The sequence below is a fragment of the Stegodyphus dumicola genome, chromosome X2 (assembly GCF_044657685.1).
Source record: "Stegodyphus dumicola isolate Sdum_Otavi_A_Nest chromosome X2, ASM4465768v1".
NCBI classification, from domain to species: Eukaryota; Metazoa; Arthropoda; class Arachnida; order Araneae; family Eresidae; genus Stegodyphus; species Stegodyphus dumicola.
In genome coordinates this window covers 161,755,817-161,782,969 of record NC_140781.1, presented here as the reverse complement: position 1 = coordinate 161,782,969, position 27,153 = coordinate 161,755,817, and the positions used below count along the sequence as shown (strand labels likewise).

General features: G+C 31.1%; 1 protein-coding gene across 3 annotated transcripts in view; it reads left to right on the top strand.

The window, feature by feature from the left end:
• The window catches only part of LOC118184174 (neuroligin-4, X-linked-like), a 314,614-nt gene that overhangs the window by 187,141 nt on the left and 100,320 nt on the right, over window positions 1–27,153 (top strand). For all 3 annotated transcript variants that reach the window (XM_085809802.1, XM_085809801.1, XM_085809800.1), the window contains exon 2: window positions 23,272–23,421. In XM_085809802.1, coding sequence (XP_085665928.1) covers window positions 23,272–23,421 — 150 coding nt within the window. The remainder of the gene's footprint in view (window positions 1–23,271; window positions 23,422–27,153) is intronic.

Below are 27,153 nucleotides of genomic sequence, written 5' to 3'. Positions count from 1 at the left end.
CATTCGTTGTTCACTTTGCAAAACGTTACAGGATTTACGTCATTTATTTAATACTTGTCTGTAACGTAATTTTTGTATTTTTTAATTTTGTGTTCGCCATGTTTTTTTTGTTTTATTAATAACATTTTGTTTATGAGATGAGTGGTTTATTTGATTATGGCAAAGCTCTCCACGACTATCTGCCTAAGAGGATGGATACCATCGTGTAGGACTTTCTAAGAGAAACTGGTTCGTATACACGTTACACACGTGGAAACAAAAGTGTATACGAGCCAGTTTCCCTTAGAAAGTCCTCCACGAAGGCATCCCCCTAGGCAGATAGCCCTAGTGTGCTTTGACGTATTCTCAATACACCATGTGGAAAACCACGAAAATACCCATGCAGCCAGCCCCTTCGCCAGAATATGAACCGCTGGGCTACTGGTGGGCCTTTATTTATGAAGTATTTTAAGGGTTTTTTAATTTACATGTGTTGTACACATATACAAGGAAAAAACAGTTCAAACTTTAATTTATTACAAGCCTTCAGGTCTCCTTTTTTAATTTGATTATTCCATTTTTCCCTTGTAAAATGCTTACTATGAATCTTTTAAAATGCATTGTTTCCTATAGGGAACATATGAAATGTAATGTAATATACGAGTGTGCTGTAACCATCCTGGCCGATAATAATCGACCTCATGGTTAATGCAGAAAACCCAACACAGATTTAAACAAAAATACAGTTAAAAACATCAAACCAAAATTCCCAGTATTGTTTTATAAAGTTCATTAAATCCTTTGCAACTGTTTCTTGAGGCAATGGAATTTCTTTATGTTATGTTTCTCTCTAACGTGTCACAATAATAGAAGTCTGCTATAAAATTTCGTGCATTGCCTTCAGCACTACACAAACTACAAAGACTATTATTCTGCAAACTAAATCGTTTCAGGTACGCCGAGAAACATGTCCAGTAATTATTTGATTGTAATCAAAATCACATATGATTCTCATATTTTTAGAAATTTTAAATTTCAACAAATTACCTTTCTTTCTTTTTCCGGAAATGTTTCCTTTCTCTTGACGGCAGTTATAATAGAAATCCTTGAATTTAGCACTAACAATTCTTTTTGATCGCTGAATATCGAACACATTATCTGCAGCCTGTTTAGCCAGCACGTCAGCTCTGTCTTTGTCTATAACACCAATATGGGCTTTCATCCAGTTCATTTTCACTTCATGTATTTTCGTAACTTTTACAAAGAAATTTTATATATTTTTGATACCACAATATTAGTGTTATCAGTGTCTGCTAATGCTTCGAAACCAGATAATGAGTCGGCATATATATATTTATACATGTTTTTACAGTCAGGTTTTCATCAATCCATTTACAAGCAAATATGATAGCAAACAATTCGGCTTGAAAAACCGATTGTAAATTTCAAGTCTAATTTTGCTATAGTCTATTTTTGTACCAAACAAGTAAACCACATATACTGCCCCAATTCCATTGTCATAATCCGAACCGTCAGTAAATACATCCAGTTCTCCAACGTAATTTAGTCTCTGATATTGTACTGCTTTTCTTAATGTAGAATGTATACTGGTGGCATATGTACTTATATATACCGGAAAAAAAGGGAAATTCAATTCAGCCTTCAACTGAATTTCAGTTCAGCCTTTAATTGATTATCAGTTCAATTGAGACAGAGCTAAGGAAAGCAGGACTGTCACCATGAGGTGCTCAACACCTTGGCCGACCAACAGGAACATACTGGCCTGTGGTTGGTCAAAGATTTTGCCATCTTAGCATTTAAGGATTCATGAACCTGACCAAGATCTCAGATTAGGAGGATGAGTACCAACAACACTTATGCAAGTTAATTCGTATTAAGTTAACTGCATTTGATACTGAATAATAAAATATACACTTACTTGCCTCCGTATATGAGAGATATTGATATTAATGCATTTATTTTGACATTCTTAAATATTTTAAATTTTGAAGTTAAATATATTGCAAAAAGATTAGCTGGATTACTAATTCAGAAGTCAAACAAGAAAAATTCAGGGATATATTTTCAAATTTTTACAGGACTAGTTTCGATGGTTTTACCGAACCATCATCCTCAGCTGCAAAAGCGCAAATAAACGAGATAGAATATAATGATTAGATAAGATAAGAAAGCCTGGACAGACGACAAGCTGGCGTCATCTGTTGATGAAACCAGAACTAAAACAATTTCTTTAAATGCTGAAGGCAAAGTTGAATTGGAATTAGGGTCTTTAACTAAAACAGAAAGATTTTATCGAATGTGAAATGCCTCTAGAAAATGCCTTCCAGTTCACCAATGGAAGATGTTTTTTGAATAATTTTGGCAGCAGAAAAATTGAAAGTGTGATTTTCGGACCAACAATGTTGGGCAACAGATGACTTCGTGTTTCTTTTTTGTAATATATGCCTCATGTTCTTTGACACGAAATAAATGACGCGTTGTTTTAGTTCTGGTTTCATCAACTGATGGCGCCAGCTTGTCTCTTGTCCAGGCTTTCTTATCTTATCTAATCATGATATCCTATCTCGTTCATTTGCGCTTTTGCAGCTGAGGATGATGGTTCGGTAAAGTCCTGTGAAAATTTGAAAATATAACGCTGATTTTTGTTGTTTCACTTCTGAATTAGTATTTGTTCGGCGTGTTATTGTGTCTTAATTAGCTGGATGTTAAGTGTAATGTTATTTTAATTCATTTGCTGGAGTCTACTCCTATAGAAGACAAAGCTGTATTGCTTATAATTTTTTTTTCAAGCAAAGTGAAAGTATTTCTTAGCTATTTTAATTGAAGCACCCAATGTTCGACTGATGAAATCAACCTGAAATGTTTGCAAAATAAAGAACAATAATCATCGTTTCCGAAAACGTTAAATATGCTAATCAATTCCTTGTTGAGCGGTGCTCTTATTAGTTTTCTCAACTCACGGGGTATATTCTAATTTTTAGCTGGTGCAGTAGGTAATAGAATTAAAAAGTGTCAGGTAGCTTTAAATTTTTCTCCATTTTGATAAACTAAATCGTTTACCGTCGATATTAAAGCATCACTGCTGCTTCCCAAGTAGGCTTCTTTATTTTTTCACTTTTAATTTTTAAGGAAGTTTTGAATGAAGAAACAGCTTCTACGTTATTATTTCTATCTCGGCACCTCAATTAGTTGATGTAAAAATATCGCAGTGAGAAATTTATAACAGAAAATTAATATTCTGACATCTTGTCGCTAACGCTCTTCATTTTATCCGGAATAAACGATCAGCAGGGCAAAAAATAATAATAAATTTTGACATCCACCACACTGCTCGAACGGGGAAGGGAAAGAAAATAATGCTACTTTTAAGTCATTTCCCGATTAACTTTACAGCTAATTAACAAAAGCAAATTTAATGAACTTCTGAGCGATTAAATGCGAAAAAGAAGATCTTTATTTTTTTTAATAAAAAGTTGTGAAAAATTTACACTTATTTTTTTTAAGAATAACTTGGTAATTAAGGTTTTAATGTACGGTAGGAACATTAGCGACGTCTTCGATTATTTTGTATTTTATTCTTATCATTAAGATTTTCGGAAACTCATTTCACAGTAAAGTAGGATGCTTTGAATTCTTTCATTCTTTATGCACGGTTACTGTGTTCATTCAAATAAGCTGACATAATTTGCTATCGCATAGGTTTAATAGTGAATCTGCCTACTGGTTTTATATATGAGGGCACAATTTGTATTTCTAGCACCAATGTTTCATGCTGACATTCAGTAAAAATTTTTATTTCTCAGTCGAGTTAAATTTATGTTTGAATTCTATGGATAACAACAATACGTTAAGGAATTATCTTCACTAATTAAAAAATTTGCAAAGTGTAGATGATGCTTATTAATTGTTGGTCGCTAATAACATTTATATAAACATGAGAGGCAATTTTTAGCCGTGAGATAAACAAGTAATATAATTAAGTTTATACGAAAGCTCATTCTAAGCTCCATTCTTAGCCGTATTATCGCAATTCTTAGCAATATCCAGATTTATTAATATTTCCAAACATAAGGTAACAGCATTACAAAAGCGACTGGTGAATATTTGAAGAATATTACGATATAAAAATGCAGCTGTTGTAGATGGTCATTATACATGATGACGCACAGAATATTTTCTTTTGAATTAAAGAATTCAAACTAACAAGCATTTAAGGTAATAAATATAAAACCAAACTGCGAACAAAAGCAATCAGAATAAAAATTATACTTGGGAATATAAAATACTGCAATGGTAAGTGCATCATTATTCTAAATGCTAACATGAATTCATTCTTATTTCAGCAGGTGATAAAAATGCGTAAGATATGACGGGGAAATGGCAATGGTCTTTTTTCTGTTATAACATTATCATTACTAAAATATCATTTTTCTAAGCTCCTATTATTGCTCCTATTATTCTTTCTGTACTGAATTTTCTGTGAGGCAGAAAACTGTTATTATTTATTCTTGAGTGCGATAAGATATTTTATAAAGCCGTAGACAATTGATGCTCTGAGACCTGAAATTTTTGCACTCATATAGAGCCTCATGCTTCCTTATAAATAACTATTTATTTTATTTATAAGAAATTTTAATCTTATATTAATTTTAATCTTAAAAGCGGTGCAAAATTGTCTGGTGAAAACATGTCTATTTTTTTTTTTTTTTTTTTTTTTTTTTTTGAGAATTTAAGCAATGGTATATTTACGTAGCTTCAAATTATTTGTACATAAAATACGGTTTTTTAAAAGCCTGTAAAAATTTCTGCTTCTTTCTCACATTGTATCTTACCTAAAATATCTCTTCTGCCATGAGTCAGATATTCCGTTTAATGAATGCTTCCAACAATCGTTTTGTACATAAGAAAAGAAAGGGATCTATAACAAACACATGCCAATTTTGTCTATTTTAATTATATATGCTTCAACATCATTAAAAGTAAATCTGATGCTTAAATTTAACTTTTTTACGTCTTGTGATTACTAACTTCTAATCGGAGGTCCGAAATTACGTAATCTTAAGATTTCCGATTATCTGAAATGTAGAAATACAATTTTAATCTGAAGGAATTATTTCATGTAATAATGCATTTTTTAAAAATCTTTTTTCTATATTTCATGTAGCAATTTGAAACAAATCATACTTCACCACGCTTTTCTGGAACAAACACATCTTAAAATCTACGCACATTTAAAATGGAAAATATGTGCTTCCATATTAAAATATGACTGAACTAAATAACAAAATGTTTTTCTTCTCAGATTCTGAAATATACCATACTTTTAAAAATATTTCAATTAGCAACAAGAAAGAAGCGTCCAATTTAATTATAGGAGGTTATAGAATTTTCAAGTTAAAAAAAAATATGATCAATTTGCAAAAGAATTTCTTTTGAAAATTCATTTTCTAAATTAAACAGGTATTTCGAAACAATAGTGTTTTTTTTTTTTTTTTTTTTTTTTTTAAATATCGAGTAATTTATAAATACTGTAACAACCATCAGATTTTTAGAAAACTAGACATAGGAGTATAAAGGGATTAGAAGAGGTTAAAATATTAACGAATAAACAATGAATGAACAAACAAACAATTGTTCTTGCCAACAAAAGACATCGATTTGGATCATGTAACAGTATATTAATTATCTCTGCATTTTGTAGCCGAGTAATTACTTTTTAAAATCCTATTTATCGTAAATTTCTCTGTTCCCACCTTTAACACCTAATGAAAAAAATTATCTGAAGAAGAATTAAAAAGAAAGAAATTATCGTGCTTATAACATGTACAGTAATTTAAACTCTAAATCAGAATTAACAGACATAGTTTAAACTTTTTAAAATATACACACAGATGCAAGACACCTTTCTGTTGCATTTTGTTAAAATAATTTTATTAATGCCATTTAAGCGTGCCTTCATTTCATGAGGACCAGTATATGTTCTTATTATGTAACATATTGATGAATTAATTAATTTATATGTAACATATTGATGAATTAATTAATTATTAAGAATTTTAATTGTAGTACATTTGAATTCAAAACACTTTGGGTCACAAAAATTTGAAATTATAGTTTAAATCTTATAATTAAATTTGAAGTTTTAAAAAAGTCTTGCTTGAAACAGAGCAGCATTTCCGCTTTTTTCCTTCATAGCAAATATTTTAGACTAAAACACATTACTTTGCATATATACAGAATCCCACGTTGCCATGACGATACATCTAGGAATTGCAATGTATGTAAAATATAGGGTAAAAATACAAATAACAAATATTCAAAACTGTTCGTGATACATAAAAACATTTAAAAACATTTTTACAAATCACTGATTTTCAAAGAAATAATAATAGGTACGAAATGGTATTTTCTAACTCATAATTTGTACGAAGAAATGTACAAAATTCCATTTTCTACACTTTCTTCGCTCTTGTTTTGATGCATCAATTTATTCACTACTGGCACCAAGTGCAAATATAGGTTTATTTAAAAATATGATCACATGGATGTCAGTTCAGCCTGTCATGAGTTACTGAAGCGGAAAACAATTAATTCACAGATTTATAGTAATCTACATTTTGCTAGTGGCTAGCATGTTTATATCGCAATGAAATCGTAATAAATCTTATTAATTAACAATCATTGGTAGAGCCTGTAAACATTGTTCTAAATGGTAGAAAATAGCATTATTAAGCACCCATGTCAGATCGTACCGTGTCACCATGTCAGATTATCCTAAAAAGGATTTTTTCATATTGTTCAATAAGAGACTTATTCATATAGATGTACAAATAAAATATGGAAAATATGTTTTTACTTACAGCTACACAGCAAAGCGATAAACTGTAGTGTCAACTCTAAATTTTCTTTTGGAACTGTTCCTTTTTCTAAGCCGAATCAATAAAATTTAAATAACGATAATATCGATCGGGTTTGGAACGAGTTAAAAGCGGCTTCAAAACGGCTTCAAAACGAAAATTAAATTACGTGGAATGTGTCCCGCGAAGTACTTTGTCCCAGCCAAGTGGCCGATGTCGTCTTGGAGCCACGCTTAAATTTTGCTCTTCTCCTTTGTTTCGTCGAGTTCAAGCCATTTATCACGATATTCTTTCTGGTTTCCAGGATTCTCGTGAACTTGATATGTAGAATTGACAATTGGCGCCGCATTTCCTCCATCTTGTGGCTGTGACCCAGATATTACCCTGCGCCCAAACGGAGTCGTTTTAAATTTTCTAAATGTCCTATTTGAATGTCTCAGAATCTTGTTCCTGAAAATGGGGAGGGGGGGACGAGATCATATTTTTCGATTCGTGCGTATCATAAAACATATTATTTATTGCAAACTTAAAATGTTCGAAGATAGTATTAGATACTAACATATTATGTGCAAAAGTACAAAAAATAAATAAAATATTTATTCAAAATATCTAATTTCTTACGGTAACTTCGTAACAGACTTATTTAATACGAAACAGCATGAAAATATTACTTACTTAGTTAATCTTGAGTAAACATTTTTTAAGCGGAACGATCAAAGTGCGTTAGCTTGAATTTGTACCACGCTTTCATCTTTCTTTTCATATTTTTACTTCCTATATGTGTCAAGGAAAATCATTATCAGTTTACTCTTTTCCACTTTCCTTTAAAGAAACTACATTTAATAAACTATAATTCAGCTGACATTATCTAATAGTTAAAATATACCATTTAGGTAGCAGGTTGAGTGGTATATTTTAGCCTATTTTAGCATAAATGTAAACGCTCTTACTTTAATTGTCCAAAGAAACCTTTTAACAAGTCTCTTTAAAACACAGATATTGGTGCAATGTGCTTTTACAGAAAGTAGCTAGTTATGTAACTCAGACCAAATGTAACCTAAGGCAACTGACAGTAAAAAAAGGGTACTCTCGTTCTCATATAAACGCGATAGCGTTAAACAGAAAAGCTGGTCAATGTTTCATGGACTTATTATTTTTCTTTCACGATATATGTTTTAGCTTCTTTGTATGAAGCTTTTTTTTCTTCATTTTCCTGTTTTAGCTTTGCATACTTTAGAATATTAGCTTGCTGTTAAAAATTCAATAAATTTATTTGAGCAAATTAGCATGCGAGTAGAATTTTGAGTGAAACCTTATACCATCGATTAGGATGAGATAAATGATCATGTGCGATATTACCTTGTCTTTACACACTTTGTCTCTCTTAACTTCCTAAAACCAAAACAAGCAGTGTCATTGATCAGTACTCCATATTAAATGAAGCTTAATAGACACTGACAACTATCATGCCTTAATACCTGACTTAGTATCTAGACTGAAAATTCTCAGCTTAATTATGTAACAGTAAATGGTGTAAGTTTTATAATTTTCATCGTTTTAACAAATTTTAAGAAGTGACAATAATTCAAATAGACTCTTGCGTAGAATCGTTCATTGTTTTTTCCCCTTATTCAATTTATTCTGTATAGCTTAAGGGAAAAGTGTATGCTAATCTCAACTTATTTTACTAGGAGAAATTGGGTATTGCTTAAAGTGTCATATTCTTTGTCAAATGGGAGGGAAAAAATCAGTATCTTTCTGCTTAAATTTCTGTTCAATAAAGAATAGAATGTCATCTATTCACACTTTTTCCTTGCTCGGGAGGAAAATTGATTTGAGCAAATGTATTTTTCAGCCTTTTTTCATTCTTACATTTCTATCTTTATTTTCTTTTATTTCTTTCATTGCATTTGGCCTCTTTTGAAGGCTACATTCGTTTATCGATTTCTTTTGCGTTACTTACATCATCTTTGTTTTATACATTTTCTGCAGAGCGTTTAACGTCACTTTCTTCCAAATCTTCTTTTTGAATCATTTTCTATGCCTATTTTTATTTGAAATTTCATGGGTATTCGAAAAACAAATTGCGAATATCACCCTTATCTCAGTCGGATTATATAGGAGTACATTTACGAAAGCGTAGGATATTATTTAAACTCCTTCAATTTATGAATACATCGCAGTAAGTGGAATTTGATTCCCCTAAATAAAGATTATTATTAAAATCGCTGAAGTTTGAAAGTGCAGTGCTACATAGCCGTTACTAACAGCAGCTTCTTTAGCAAAAATAAATTTTAATCACCACGCTGGGATGATTAGTCTCATTCTATAATTAATTGAGGAAAACTTCGAATATTAGATGCGAATATTGTTTAGTTTTGTAATCTTAATTGGTTTCAAGGAATGAGCTATGTTTTCTAGCAATTAAAGCGTAGCAGTACATTTTTTACATATTATACCGTTAATTATCCTTCTTCTTATATATTTCACCAAGTTTTTTTTCACTTTCGTGTACATATTTTGTTGTTGCTTTAATATTTAAAATTATCTTCTCATCGTTAGCCGAAGCTCAGGAATTCCCATAAATTATTTACCTCCAATATTTTATTATTTTCCGTTTTTTCTTCCGCTGAGTATTGAAAAGATCTGATGCTCTGCAAGGCTTGCTAGGATTAATGGAACGCGATACTCGGTTGGATTAATGATGCTTGTAGTTAGAACTGCATCGTAACTAATGAAGGCTTCTGAAACTAAAATTACTTCCTCACGAATATCAGTAAAGCTCATCTTAAATGTGAATTATTTGCAACTGAATTCCTGCTGTTATTAATAATTTATTTATTTATTTATATATGTTTTTTTGTAATTAACGGAAATTAAAATAGAAGACTAATTTTAGAGGAAACATAATAGAAGTTTCTGAGTTATTACTGAACATGGCGAAAAGATCTCATCTTTGTCATGAGATCAGGTTAAAGCAATAGATAACCTTAAAGTACAGAATGATTGTTTAAACTATAGAAATGAAATGATTTTTTTAATGCTGACAATGTTTCTGGTAAATGCATTAGAAAATCGGGCAAGTATAAAATTGTCGATAGAGAACGTTCCCTGAAAAAAGTAAATTCCTTATTATTTGTGAAATGCTCATTGGATCAAAATATTGCAGAGCGTAACTCAAATTCTTAACATTATTTCTGATGAATTTTCGCTAAGATGTTATAGTAAGTAAGTAACGAGCTTTCTATAAGAAAATTTTAGGTTGTATATAAAGAAATAAGAAACGGGGTACAAAACCGTCAGTGTAAATACAATACCTAGAATCAATATTTAGGGAAATAAAGTCTATAATTGTCTTCGAGGAAAACTTTTTTCTTTATGTATTTAACACACAAAATAAAAATGATATGAAATGTTTTTAAGCAAGCAACCGCTCTTTAAAAAGAATTGAGGTCATAAATTAACAGGAGGTGTAGAGTAAAACGTAAACAAGTTTTAATAACTTGTTATCTAAGAATTAGTAAGAATGGTTAAACGTTGAAAAGAAATTGATTGGTCCACATGGTCCTTCCTCCAGGGGTGGAATAATGTCAATGAAAGAAATCTTAAAAAGCTAAGTTACTGAAATTTAAAAGTACAAAAAGTAACGAGGAACTTTATTTTAAAATGCATCACACAAATTTCTAAACATTTTAATGCGCAACTGTGATTTGGGGCTTAAAAAATGGACTACTGGCCTAATGAATCTACAGTGGCACCCGAACTAAAATGTGGTGAAAAATAATTCCTCGCCACCAGAATTTAGCGATTGGGTCCCCTTATCCCCAGTCGCCCTTTAAAAGGGAAATACATAAGGTAGTTTCTCCCTCCTTCCAGCATGCCTTCGTAGTGTAACGGTAGAACACTGGGCACGTATTCAAGAAGTCTAGGTTCGAATTCCGGAGAGGGCACAGCTCCTTTTTCATTACTCCTGCTTCGAACTAACTTAATGACTCTACAACCTAAGAAAATCAGCATTTTCTTCCAAGGAAAATTATTATCAGCAATAATTTTGAAAAGATAGTTTTATTGACTTTGATTTGAGGCCTTTGAAATAAAAAAGGGCCTCATTTTTGCAAATTTAGTACTACCAATATCACCTAAATGAATCTCAGCCTGCTCCCACTGTTACTTCTACATTGCATGTGTCCTTTTAAGAATTTTTAAAACAAAAATGTTTTAAACTTTTATTAACTTTCTAGGGATAATTTAGCTTTGTATTTTTACTATGTTCAAGTGTCAACCCATGAAAGATTTTCCCTCTTTTATATTTATTTTAATTAAAAGGAACATGGAAAATACGAAAGAAATCTGAGTGTTTATAAAGAACTTATTTTTAAATAATGCTGAGAAACGAGCATTAAGATTTAAGAGTTTTAATTATACACTTCATTTCCTAAATTATATTTATATCTTCTAAATAAATACAGAAGCAGAAATATTTAACTCTGTATTATTAAATTTGTCCTTCATTAACTATTTTTTTTTAATTTAAAACCTTTAAAATGAAGATTTTTCTTCCATTTTTTTTTCTTATTACTATTCTTATATAAAGGATTTTAGATTCGATATTCAGAAGTTTCGAGAATATCTGAGGTTTTTCATTTCGAATCAAGAAAATTTAAGATTCTTCAGATATGTAATATTGATACTGTTATACATGAGTAAGATAAAGTTAGGTGTATTATCAGTCATGCGGTGTCCAGAAACTTCTAACCCCAGTACAAGAAATTACTATGGCTATTTAATTAGACATTTACAATAACTTTATTTTATATAAAATTATGGATATCGTAACATTTGAAACTATGAAAAACAAGTAATTGAAAAGTAAGGAACGGATTTGAGTCTTTTTGGAGTTTTTTTATTATTCTTAAATTCTACACTTATTTAATTAATTTTTTCTTAAAAGTCTACCCAAAGTTCAAAGAAAATGTAATATGCTTTATAATGCGTTTGTAGTGGAGAATCTTAAAAGTTTAGAGTGTTTACATAATTTTTATATAAACGTAACCTAAAAATTCGTCATTTGTCCTGTTTTTTTTTTTTTTTTTTTTTTTTTTTTTTTTGAGAAATTTTCTTCACAGGCAAATTTTCAATTTTACTATATCGATTTAATTAACTGGGCTGAAATTTGATAGCATCAACAATTCATAAAGCAAACGTTTCTTAAACAGAACAGAATTGCAACAAACGATGTGATATTTTCCCTGCAGCGAAATTCCAGTATCGGTATTTATGAATAGCAACGTTTATCAGCACGCTTGCGTTTTAACTAAGGACATTTTCATGTAATGAAGTAAGAACTATCACTAACAAAGAAAATCCATTTATTTCTTGAAAATAAGAACATATTTCCCGGAACTGATGAATATCAGATTCAGTTTTTATCTTCTATTTTTTAGTGGAATTATTCAATCTCCGAGCAGCGAAATGTGGTAAGAGAAAAAAAGGATGAAAAAAGAAAGGAGGGGAATTATTGAGCATACCTCATTAGTAGAAAACTAGTTTCTTTCTTTTTAAAAGTTCAGAAATAATATCAAAGCACTTCTTCTCTAAGCGATTTATCTTCTATGCTTAAATTGATTATGCAAGAATAAAATCCTGATAAAATTAAGAAGAACATTTGATTTGAAGACCTATAATAAGTATACAAGGAATAGATTCAGTGAAAACACTCTTTAGTTGATAGCAGGTTTTGAAGAACGAATTTTCTTTTTAAAATGTCATGAAGATTATTTTCGAGTCTTTCTTGGTAATTGTTGTTAAAATATTACTCCTTCTTTATCATAAAATTGATATTTATCATTTCAGTTAAAAAAGGCAAATGTTATAGGCTTGAAAGAAAACTTTAAATGTAAAGAATTTCTTTAGTATTCAGTAAAATGTATTAAGAATTCGATTTCTCTGAGATAAAGAAATATAGTTTAAAAGGCTCCTTTAAGTAGGAACAATTTCGAGCTGAAGATGAATGCCCATGATTAGATCTATTTCGAGACAATCCATTTAAGTGTTTCGGCATATGGAATAACGAATATTGTTTGCAAGCATAACAATACCTTCTTCATTCAATTTACACTTTGCTCATGTCATAATTGCTGAAATATTTGAAAATGAATAAACAAAAGATTTATAAATGTATTCTCACCTGAAATTACTCGATTATTTTAATTATAACTCCAAACTGAGCTGCAAATCACGAAGCAGTAATTTTATCTCGTAACTTGAGTTAAACCTGTAAGTTACTTTACTAATCTTATTTAATTCAGTAAATTAAAAAACTATCTTTTTTTCGCAATTTATATCCAATTAACAATACAATTAACTAACAAAATAATAATACGCTAGGTCGGAAAGCAAACTAAAATATTTATTGAAAATAAAATTTAAACTACAACCTAAAGCTTTTCTGCAACATATTATAAATTTACAAGCTCAAATAATTTTGGAAAGGAAGTTTAGTTAGCAACCCTGAAGCGTTGGGATAAAATAAGCCTCGCTTATGCTAATAATTAATCATCTGATACATTTATAACAAAAGGTGTATTTAAATTTAATATAAAATTATGGCCACAGAAGCTGTGTTAGATCTTTTCTTCTGGTGAATTGTGCTGGTAATCCAAAAAACGGTTGAAGGTCACAAGAGCAAGACAGCTTTTATTCCTGTATGTTAAGAACTGTACAGTTATATCGTACAGTACTCGGTGTTCCCACAAAATAACCTAAAGTTATACGTTTTTGGAATAGGGCTAAATTTGGAAGGACGGGAAAAATATATCAGAATTTGAAGGACGTTTTATGTAAAAACCATGCAGAATATAATTCTTAGAAAATAAATAGTAGTATAATAAATTAAAAAACTTTTCTTTCGTTTCTGAATGAATTTATATATTAAATCTATTTTAAGTATTTTAATTGAATAAAATATAGAGGTATATGAAAAAAATACGAACTGTTATCTACCAGATTTCACATAAGTAAGGCCTGATGTAGATTCTTAATGCAGAATTGACAGAACTCTTTTGAAAAAAAAATAATTACAGAATGAATTACAGAAAAGAATTGCGGAATTACAGAAGAGAATTAAAAGAAGCTTTAGTAATAATCTAAAAATACATGTATTCAGAATTCAAACTTACTACACTATAGGAAAAATAGTGATACAGAAAAAAGTAAGTACGTTAGATAAGATAAATATATTGTACAAAAAATAAATAACTGATGTTACTAAAAGTGAAATTTAAGAAAATGTGTTTTTTAAATGTAAGATAACTTTTAAGAAGAATTTATCGTGAATGAATTCAAAGTAAGCAGAAAGTATACCTTTCTTTTTATTTCCTGTAGTAGTCGTAAATTTCCGTAAGCTAAACATGTTTGTTTTTACGTTATCTTATGAAACCTAGGTAATTAGAAATTAGTTTTAGACATAGAATTTTTTAATCGTTTGAAATTCTTTCTTTTTTTGTACATGCATATGACACATTTATAAATCATTATTTACAGGAAATCAACTTAAAAACGACGTATTTTGAAAAAAGTATCTAAAATGCTTCAAGAGCTATTTACCTACCTTAGTTAAAATATAAAAGGAATCGACTTTGTAAATGTATGTTTTCGGAAACAACTTATTAAACTTGAGTGATGTAAAAAGGAGATTCATCTTCTATCTTTCAGGTTAAGTTCTTGTCTCAAATATAATTCATTTATTCATTCCTATCTTTGGCTTTCTTACATTTGTAAGATATATAAGAAATATATATATATGTTCGAATAACATTAGTAAGCAGTTGCATATACAAAGAAAACGATTCATTAAAATTCACATCTGGTGAATCTTCCATGTCAATGAAGTCATCCATCATGAGTTTTTGTTTCAGCCGTTTCTTTGGGAGAATATTTTTAAAATCGGTTTACCATATTCTCTGTTGAAATCTTTCTTAGAGAATTTATTAACATGTGTATACCATTAAGAAAGAATAAAGACATTTTTCTAGCTGATTACACTAGAGATGTTCAGCCTTCATATGTCATAAACATTAAGGCACGAAACATTCTTTAGGAAACTTTTTTCTTACATTGAACGCGAATGTAAACACAGTCAAAAGGCTAGCTTAGTTTTTCAACGTTGATCTCTAATGGACTGATTCATTAATTTATTTAAAACTATTTCAAATTTATAAAACTTTTAAATATATAGTTTATGTTTTATGTATTAATGAAAGAAAGTGACAATTGACAGCTAAACTAGCCATTTATTATCTTTTATTAAAAATTATTTATTAAGTTTCAGAGCTCTTTAGGCTTTTGAAACTTAATGGCCTCCCGTATGCCATAAATTAAAAAATATATTCCTAAGAAAAGCATGCCATATACATGTATGAATGATAATATTTTATATTTTTTCACTAGTTTTGTTAGGAACTGATGCTAAGCATTACAGTGCTCTGTTATATTTAAAAATATTTTATGTAAGCTGCATAACCGAATATATGCATAAACTATACATATATTTATGAAATGTTACCTCTTGAAGTACATAGATATTGACTTGTCAATAACTACTTAAACTTGCACACTAAATATACATTTTTTATTTGTGAAATGTGATAATGAAGTATGTATGAATGTATGAATGTATTTACTATTAGTTTCAGCATTGATAAAAAGCTAAAAATTAAACTTTAGTAATCATATCAAAAATAACTCTTACATGCCTATTCATTGATTTAGTTTACGTAAGTATTTGGTTTAGAAAATCTGCGTATATTAATGTTGCAAAAGATGTGTAATACCATAGTAATTACTTAATTATATACGTATAATTTTTTAACCATATTGCTTGGTATATTATTCATTTTTAAAAGTAATAAAAATGCCCAAAAGCATATAATATCTATATTAGTTTAGAGAGCTAGTAACTCTTTTAAGATTTCAAATTGAAATTACTTAGGACTGATATGCATAATACTTTTGTATCTTCACATGTGTCCAGGATATATTTAAAATGGTTTCTTTGAAGTACCTGAGTTTCTCACATATTTTAGTCCTCCATTTCTTTCATTTTATTTCTTTGAACTAAATGAGTATCTATCAATCATTTATATAAAACTATTATTTTATCTAACATGATGATCGTAATGCCGCTCTTTGGAAATGTATATTTCAACACTTAGAATATAACAAAAACGTATGATATTATACACCATGCGTAGGAAACTACACTGCTGGCCTTTCAAAATACAGCACGAAGAAGGACAAGAGATATCAAAGAAAAATTTATTTCAGAGATTACACGTAGTATCAGTGCTAATTAATGCCATGTGTAATGCAGCCTTCTTTGAGTGGAAGACGAGAAAATCTGTAATAAGTGTTGTCTTCACGTTTGTTAATAACCACTGCTACACGCCGAGGCGTTGAGTGAAAGAGGTTTTGGATGTATTGTTGGGGAATACCAGCCCATGCTGAATCCACATGTTGCCATCTGTAGAAAGTTCATTTAGTTACCGTCATGCCTGGCTAAGCGTTCTCCAGTCGTTGACCAGATATGTTCGATGGGCGATAAATCTGGAGAATGGGCAGACCAAAGCAACAAACTCAGAGATATACCGTTGGCTGGTAAGTGTACGCAATATGACGATGCATCACCCAACTGTCGAGCTGCCTGAGTTTAGGGTGTCTCCAAATTATAACCTGACCATCGTGATACTGCAGGCAGGATTCGTCCGAAAACACAATGTCATGCCATTCGAATGATGCCCCACCAGCGGCCGAGCGGTAAAGTCGCTGAACACTGGTAGTTCGGTCCGAGGTTCGAATCCCACGAACGGGCTGGCTGCATGGGCGTTTTCGTGGTTTTCCCCATGTGTGACGTGTATACGAGCCAGTTTCCATTAGAAAGTCCTCCATGAAAGCATCCCTCCTCTTAGGCAGATAGCCCTCGAGGCTTTGCCATAATCACGCACACCACACACACACATGCCATTCGAATGAACATCTCCGCTGTTCAGTGCACTATTGCAAATGCAAAAGCCTGTGGTTTAAAGTTAAAAGTAAGCGAAGCAATGGGCACGTAGCGGACAGGCCATTGTACTGTAAAAGACGTCGAATTGTTCGTGCAGACAATGATTGTTGAGTTACCTGTCTTGCCGTGGATTGGCGAGACTAAGCAGCTGCAGTTCCTCCTGTCCGTCAACCGTTCCCTCTTACATCCATCGATTCCATATTCGCATGACTGTTGCTTGCCAATGTCTGACATTATAACCGATTTTCCGGAAGGATACTCCTCAATATATATATATGCATGGATTCTGCCTCGGTCGAACTCAGAAGCGTACTCGAATGATGCTCATGTTTCTCTAAGAGGCATACTAAAGCTACTCAAAATATATATATATATATATATATATATTCTGACCGAGAGAGCAAATCGCATTATTCAAAGCAACAACCTTTCCTCCCTTTATATGCGGATTATAAGGAGCGCTGAAATCGTTATCATTTGCATATTCCGTCGCGCTATACGCATGATGCAAGTGTGATGCTGTTTGAATGCTTCCTTCATGGCGTTGCATTTTGGAAGGCCAGCAGGTTATGTCGAGAATTACATATTAAAACTGTGTGCATGTATATATAAATCCATGCACTGAGGATTCAATATGTGTGTGATAGTATAGTATGTCAGTGACGAAGCTAGTCTACAATTTGCTCATAGCAGAGGTACTTAAAATGTGAATACGAAAAGAAAATTTTAAAATATTTTGAGTTTATCATTAAGTAAAGAAATAAAATATCAGTTTTACATTTAGCAAAGGACAAAAGAATATATCTGGTATCTTAATAGACTATTCAGTAGATGCGTTTTGAAATTGGTAACTTCACAATGTGAGAAAATGGCAGTCTTAGTCTTAACATAAATGTTAACAAAAAAAGTGAAAGCTGAAAAACGTTAACATTTGCATAGTACTGTGACACCCTCTTCAAATCTCCCTGGACTAATTAGTTTCATGGATCTGAAAATAAATTCAAGGGAAGGATGAGGCTCATAGGCAACATTACGGCTCCTGAGGGGGTGACAAAAATTACAAACTCATAAATGCTATCCATGCTTTTAGAAGATAGCGGAACTACAAAATATAACCGCGCGCTAGGATCGACTTCTCTGTTCATTTTTATAACCTGTTCAATAAAAGTATAAAATTGTTAACAGCTATCGTCAACCTTATTGCTATAAACGGTAGTAATAATGGGTCAGTTGAGAAAATTTATAGCCGCTTTTGTTTTGTTCCATTATAGCCTGAACCAGTGTTCCGAATACTATTATTTCAATTTGCTGTTCCGTGTTGCTCGTAAAAGGACAATTCAGTTGTCGCTCGTAACCTAAGGGCAATTTTTATCTCTTTTAGCACAGATGGCGGAAATAAGAATGATAGAAAAATTTCTGCAGGTACTGCGATTAATACGTCGTTCTGAAGTGAAAATGGATTGGCAATAGCGTCTCTTCAAAGCCGAGCTATTTAAGTTGTTATAATTTTTTTTCACTTCTCATGCTTGAATTTCATCACACTGTACAATTGCCCACAAATTTCAACAGCATATTTATAACACTAAAGGTTTTACATATAGCTTTGCATTGCTGATTTTTTTTATTTAAAGCTTATCTCCATATGCATCCAGATAATTTATAGCTTAGAATCCCATATACAGCAACGGGTTGCACGATTTTAGATACCTAGCTTTCATTCTTACCGATAACAGAACACTATATTAAATTTTTAAGAAGTGAACTGATAATAACATATTAAAATTTGCATTGCAATACAGTAAATTACATTTGGGAATTTAATTACTATAGTACTACTAAGTGGCATAATGATTTAGCGACAGAGCAAATTCAGAAGAGCAAACAGTTCCTAAGCTTGAACTCCTAATGCAAATTAATATCAGAAAATAATTCTCAAATCAAAAAAGTTTAAGCTTTTCAATTTTTAAATTACCAGTGTTAAAACCAGTTAATTAAACATGGAAGTAATGCTACTAATAATGAATACATGTTTAAAATAACACCATAGAAAATCACCATAAGATAACACCATATCCTCTTTAGAAATTTGTAGTTCTATATCCAAATCGTCTCCTTACCTATTTGCACCACTAAACAACTCTTTCACGTCATATTTTCACTTTTTTACGCTGTGATAAATCACGTAATAAAATTAGATGTAGATGTTAAATATTACCGAGTGAATACCATTTTTCAATCAGGCCTAGTTGTAACTTCAATCGGTATAAAACTAGGTAACATCTTAACAATAACTTATCATGGCTACCTTTCCGTCTTGCCAGTGAAGCTGTACTGATTGCCTTGCTCTTCTTGCTTTGCTTCCGGATTTTCACGATGCCGGATCTAGAAATAATCTTCCCAATCATAGTAATGGTCCAATAGTTTAGGTGTTCATTTCCCTCTTCTGACAGTCTTGTTGAAAGCTTTTTCTTTGTCCTCAGCTACTGAGCGTAGATTTTCCGGAGTAAGTCCAAATGCTGTTACAGAAACTGATGCTCATAACTGTTTTAATGTTCTCTCAAAAATACGACTTTTCCCAACAAGTTTTCAAACTTAAGCGTGTATGCAAGTTTTGTGATATTCTCAAAAAATTGTATAAATCGTACTTGTAAAATTCCTACAGTCCTCTTTTTCTAATTTAGCTGTTACAAAAAAGACGTTCTCGTCAGAGGTTTGAAGAAAATTACCTTGGTTTTGGTAAGTTAGAGAAGCTTTTGCAGTGATACATAAATTATTTCCACTAGTTTTTAGTACATTAATTGTTGCAAAAGGTAATTTACTATTTAAGGGATAACGTATGTATTTTCTTTTAATCGATAAGAGTTTTAAGCAAATATATGTTTTCAAATTCTCCGAATACATTTGCTATTTCCTCCAATGCTTGAAATATATAGAATGACCACCAAAACGAGAGGAATATTTGTATCCATTAGGGCAAGGAACAAGTTTCAGACGTCTTCTAAAAGAGTCCAAGAAATGTTCACCTTCACCTACCTTTGTACTTAATGCTAAATTTCTGTATCAAATCAATCAGTATCATTGGAGAAATTAAATCACCCACCTGGGAAAATTAGGAAGCTTCCTTTTTTTCCCTGCTTCTATCGAAATCTGTAAATGTTCCCTCCGCTGATAATTCCTCTTTCTTTTAAAAAGAGCTAAATGTGTGGAAGTATTATTGCATAACCTGTATTTCTTAATAAAGTGTTTATTTCAGACAAAAGAACAATTGGTCTTGTTCTGAAACAGCTTTCTTATTGTAAAGTAATCGTGAAGTTTCTGTTTATGGTGTACATTATTATTGGGCTTCTTGAGCTTAGTAAACAGAAAAGCCTTAGAAATAACTATGAAGAAAAGGTATTAGTTCATTAAAATGCTGTGCCTGTGTCTACACAGGATATAAAAGTCATAACCCGATATCTATAGTTAGGTGTTATTCATTAAAATTGTTTTTTAAAATACAGTAACTGTAAAAAAGGAACGAAAGACGTGAAATTAGAAGTAAATTTGTATTCATTTTACTGCGTATGTACACCTACGTTCTTTTACACCTACATATTGATTAATTCAGTTACAGACAGCATAACGAATATGATGGGAATGTAACAAAATTATGAGCAATAACCTTTTAATGACGTATTGTTCTTATCAGCTATATATTTATTGCATATGAATAAGTCATCATATACTTTGAAGGATATTTTTGGAGTATGTATCGAGGAAAAAACCGAATTTAAATGAATTTACCTAGGCATCAGAGCTGCGACAATATACGTATAAGTAACTTAAATAAGAATATGTAAGCATGCTAAAGCGTTTTTTGTAGAAAGAATATGTAAGCATAATTCTTAAATAAGAATACTAAAGCATGCTAAAGCATTTTTTGTAGAAACATGTATCTGCTTACTAGGATATATGTATAAATACTTGTCAAGAATATTTGTTGAAGATTACTGAAATATAGCTATGCCCTTTCTATTCATGCTTTAAAACGATGTTTCATAAGCTCATAAAGGGTAGGGACGAATAAAATGCATTAAAATGAAATTTAGAAATTAATCCAAATATTGTTTCTCTTGCAATTTCTTTTAAATAAAAGCAATTTTTTATGTAGCATGGTAATCCTATATTTGTAAATCTGTACTTAAATTTTCCACAGTAAGTATTTCCGTTCCTGTGACTGAGAAGGGAATGTTGTTAAAAATAATATAGTACACTGACGGGAAAAATTAAAGAAACTGCTATAAAAATGAGCTTTATCTTAGTTCTGGTTAAATTAACTAGAATAAAAACAGTTGGTTAACAGGTCGAAATCAGTGTTATGACGTAGTGAAACGGGATTCACCTTTGCTAGAGAGAAATACGCATATATTTTGCTCTCGTTCTTTCGATTAGTATGAAAAGTAGAGCAAGAAAGTGCTTCAAATTCTGATTTCAAAGATTATACGTATAGCTGGACAAAGGTGAGTGCAGGTTTCATAGTAGGCCTTACGGTGTCAATGATCAATCCAAATCTGTCCATGGAATTAAGCCTAGTCGGCGGAACTTGTGACGATGAGGGGGGCGAAATACACCTTGGAGTTTCACCTTGGAGCCACTATATGGTCTCGTGTTCTTTGGTAACATCAAATATACGAGACCTCTTAAGACTAAATGCGAATTTTGGCTATGACTAGTACCACAGAGGTAGAGAAAAGTTCTATAGAACTCTTTTATTTGACTCAAGGTTAACAGAAGGCACAGCACATGCTTTCAAAAGCCAACAATTATGTTTAAATCAAAGATAATGAATTTAACTAAAAGTAAAAAAAGTAAGTTATAACAATTAGAATACACGCAAGCTGGCTCTGACCCAAGGCCAGCGTAACTAGCCTAATGGCAATAACGTAACGCTGTAGAATACTACTCGCTAGGAAATCAAATTAGCAACGTGGTCTTCAACAGGCAGAACACGCTCTGATTCTACCCTCTGAAACCTTCCTTTAAATGTTCTCTTCTTTCTAAGTCATTTGAATATTGCGCGAGCTAGAAATTTACATTCTGGCAGGAAATGATTGAGATAAGAAAGTGGTTTAACATAATATAACTGATTGAAGAACTTATCCGAGTCGTTATTCAGAGGAAACTGAAGTACGGTTGTACATATTTTTTTTGGCAATGATATATCATCAGTTGACCACAAATCATAATAAAAATGTGCTCCTTATTTCTGAAAAATAGATAAATGTATTTCAAATTCTCTAAAGATATTTTCGTCGAAAACCTGATATGATAAGATACATTCTCTCTTTACAGAATGCATAAAATATTTGCATTTTTTAAAATTTCACTATTTTACTCATATTTCGAGTATCAGGAATCAGTATGCTTAGTTCAGATCTGAATATAAGTAGTGGAGGTTTTCTTCCATATCTGTCTTGTTGCAGTTTATCAGATGTTATTCGTTTTCTTTTTCTTTACTTTTATCTTTCTTTTATTTGAGATGACAGTACATTAAAATATAAAAATTTAGGGTGCAAGGCTTTTCTTTCATCTGCTACACCGAAATATGTTAAAAAGTACGCACGATTGAATTATGATGATTCAGAATTTAATATACTTAGCATTCATAACTATTGTCTTTACGTAACAAAGGGAAAAATAAATTTAAGCTTAATTTCCTACAGATTTACGTGTCACCTTAGTATTTATCCAGTTTCTAACCGCTTACCTCAAACATAACTTATACCGCATAACTCAAATTTACTTATACCTCAGAAACAGATTTTATGACTTTTTGCTTCTCTAAAATCAGTCAATTTGATTGCTATATCAGCCTTTGTTTTATGTTTAAAAGTAGATAAATTGCTTTTAATGTTGCTCTCATCCATTGCAGAGTCTTATAATATTTCCATCTCAAATTTGTTTATATGTTGTTCCAATTTTAAAATCTCGAATGAAGGAAACTAAAATATTTCTTAAATACAATTTATTAATAATTCCCATTTGCATTTTACAGATTTTGATACTTTACTTTTCTGCTGATATTTTGTTTCAAGCGTTAATCGTAAAACTGTTAACCGAGTGCGAGCTCTGACTATTACACATTGTTTCACATGTGAGAATAATGACTAGTTATTTTTAAAATATGCTCTTGAAATCCTTTTTACGCAAGAAATGTAAAATAATTAGCAATGAAATACAGCGTATTTTTGCTTAACTGTATTACTTGCTTTTTTGCTACGTGACCTCATATTTTGCTGCTAATTAAGAATATGTAAATATTTAAACAATGCTTTTTAAACATATGTGATAAATAAACTTTGTTCTATTTTCTAGTTGGTCGGGATCCTTCAAAATACCCTGTTTTGGTCTTCATTCATGGAGAATCATATGATTGGAATGCCGGAAATCCTTATGATGGAAGCATTTTGGCCAGCTTAGGAAATGTCCTCGTTGTCACAATTAACTACAGATTGGGAATTCTAGGTGAGTTTTTATTTAATTTATTTCAATATTGTTTAATTTACAGTAGAATATTATCACATCATGGGGGTATTCCATTGTATCCAAATTTAAATAGTACGTGGGGTATGAGGAAAGTTTTTTAATTGTTTAATTTTTTATTTAAAGAATTGTTACTTCCATTAAGACTAGGAGAATATTTAACGCATAAAGTCTGTTTTACATACAACCAGAAGAAGTGTCACCTAACTATTTATTCTATATTCTTCGAGATGTTTAACTGGAATTTTCTTGAGCACGTTTATTTTATATGAGATTTTTCAATCCAATGAGAATTCACTTCTCATTGAAAGAGTACTAAAATGAATAATGTGCTTTGATAAACTAATGAAATAAGATTAAGAGAAAAAACTAAATTTATTACGCAAGATTAAAAAACAATTGTTCAGTCTGGTGAAGGCCATAAAGCTTAAATCATTGATTTAAAATATTTTCATCTTAAAAAAAAAAAACGCAAATAAACAAATCAGCAAAACAAATTAAATCATAGTTGGTATATCGTTGATCATTCTGAGACTGAATTTAATACTCCAATTTAAATGATGAGTAATGTTTTTCAGGTTTGTACAAATGAGAACATATGGAATAGATCTCTCTTTAGTAATTATTTCCATAAACATCGTAGGAAAGTTATCGAGACCACAGGATTGTGATAATGGCAGTTAAGCTAACGCATTGTCGTAACACGCTTTGAAGCTTGCATTGAGCATGTTCCGCAATGATATCCTGTATATAGACCAGCTTTTCTTACCGCTTCGCTCTATATAGTTAAAAGGGCCACCAGCGGCCGAGCGGTAAAGTCGCTGAACACTGCTAGTTCGGTCCGAGGTTCGAATCCCGCGAACGGGCTGGCTGGATGCGTGTTTTCGTGGTTTTCCGCATGTGTAACGTGTATACGAGCCAGTTTCCCATAGAAAGTCCTCCACGAAGGCATCCCTACCCTTAGGCAGATAGCCCTCGAGGCTTTGCCGTAATTAAATAACATAACCTATATAGTTAAAACAAAGGTTATTGTTTAAAGTTAGAACTACTACTTCATTACACTGTGCTTCGTACACTTTTACGTATTACAAGAATACTTGAAGAACTAAAATATAGCCCTATAAATTAAATTAATTTCAGTTATAAATGTAATGAAAAGTATAAATGGTTTGATATACCACCAGTACTCAACAACTTATTTAAGATAGTTGTAAGAAGCGACGAAAGGTAATGTGTCACTCGAGTAGAACCAACGCAACTCGAGTTCTTCCCATTCGTATAAATTTCGACTACACTTCGAACGGCATCAGGTTTCAAAAGAAGTAAAATGATATTAATTTTCAAACTTTTTAATGTTAGGTAGAATATACTTGAAAGCCTTATGTCTTAAATATTAGGACATTAAATAATTTAAGGCTTGATAAAATTAGAGATAGTACTTGAGTCTAATGAAGATATGCCTCACAATATAGTCTTTTAAGCTGAGTCTTTCAAGCTGTCGTTAACAGGCTAATTATTCTTAATTATTTAGAACTATGTTATTTATAGAAATATCATTTTCATTATCTATAGGGACTGAATCATAGTTAACTTGCATGAAAAGACTGTGTAAGAGACAAAAATCTTCAATTTTATATTGTTGTTACAGGGAACATTTATTTAAGGCACCGGGCCATGTCTATTTTATTGCTTTTAAAGATCTTATATCATGCCCTTTCCTCTGAATATTTTATGTACAGGTAGTCTGATCCCAAGAGTACCATCTCTCATTTTATCAAGCCTTATGTTATTTAAACGGTCATCTGAATGATCCCTTAATCTATTTAAATTCTTTTGGAAGAGAACTCTTATAGTCGTTTATGTGTCAAATTTATTTTACGAAATACTCAAACATACTTTTGTCTGGCGATGTTTTATAAAAGATCTACGACATGCTAAATTAATTTGTCCGTAACATATTTTCTATCGATGGGTCGCTTATAACTATGTCAAATTTCGCTTTGCAGAACACTCTGATAGTTTTAACTACTTATCTCTAGTTCCTGCAATGACTTTTAGTTTCATTACATACAGTTAATTTTCGTCTACTAGCTATTTAAACTTGGGATTTATTTTTTTTCAAATCAATAACTTCGATGATCGAGTTCAATATACTATTACTCTATTACTATTAATAAACTACTTCTTTCAGACGTACAGGTTTCACATTTATGACATAAAACGAAGAATCAGAGCGTAACTCTAATTTATTATTAGTGGTAGGAATCTAAACGTTTGATTAGGTTATCTCAATAATACCTATTAAAGAAGTGACAGTTAAACAAAAAGAATGCTTTTGAAACAAAATGTCCTCCAGAAAGTAGATCGAGTTTTACTACCGGTGACAATAAAAAAAATTGACGTATATTAGAACTTGAAATTTTTGTAAAACCATCTGCATATTATTTATTCTTTTGGATAAATTATATCAACAAATTTAGTTTATCGTTAATAATTAATTTCATCATACTAAGTCTTTTTATGTTATGGATTTTTCATTACGTTTATGGAATATTTTATATAAGCATTCATATACTGGATTTAAATCAATAACTTAGTTAATGCACTCTTTTTCTGAAGGAATGCACTCTTTTTCTGCAATGTATTTAAATATAATGGCCACAAGCAAATTAAATTACTGTCACAAACAAGATTACTCTCATCTGAGAATATCTGAATTTATCACAATGCTTTTGTTTCAATATAATGCTTACTTAGTATTTACTTCTAGATTCAACATCTTACGGAAGAACAGATTGTTCGAGATAAAGGAATTGTTTTATTTTCTTACAAATCGTGTAATAATTCAATAGCAGTTAATGAAATGCTACTTATCACTGAGAAAGCGATTAGGTATTGTGTTAAAGAAAAATTTCTCATTTCTTTCTGCTATAACAAAGTGATCTTAGAACAGATATATATTTAAACTCTTGAAACTCTCAAATATAAGAAAATTATAAAAACCGTTAATTCTGGAGCAAATGATGAAAGCGCGGAAACAAATTTCTGAATTACAGTGTTTTAAGATTTGCAGGGTCATTGGAATTTTTCCATGTGAGGAAACTGAAGAAATCCGCAGTACTCTCGCCAGGATTCGAACTCCAGACCAAGTGAATACGAATCGAGTGTGCTTCCGATTACAAATCGAAGGCATGCGAAATTTATATACTCAAAATTAATAATGTTCCAGTTATAGGATTGCATAAAAACTTGAACACACTGACTATTTTAAGTTTTATAACATGTAAGGATTTGCTTAAAATCACTTTGATGACTACGAAGTACGCAACAGCTTGGTGGATATGCTAAACCTGATTTAGTTTTTGCAAGTATATAAATGAAATGGTAAATTTGGACAGTTTTTATTTGTACAGCATGTAAAATTAATTCCCGAGTATATTTGTTGAGCCTTAAGACCATCAGTTTAATGAACGATCAGATTCTAAGATAGAAAGACATTTTAAAATCCTTATCTTTACAATAGTTGAATTTGACACGTGTCAAATCATGTTACCTTTTCCTCGAATCTATTGCCATTATTCTTTGGTCTTTAGTAGAAAAATGTCCACGTCCTGTATTCTTAGCGAATCAAAGTTGGTCATTATAGTTAGCAGATAAAGCTTTCTTAGTTTGCATTAATCTCTCTTGTTTGCATTATCCAAAGTAAATTTTGCA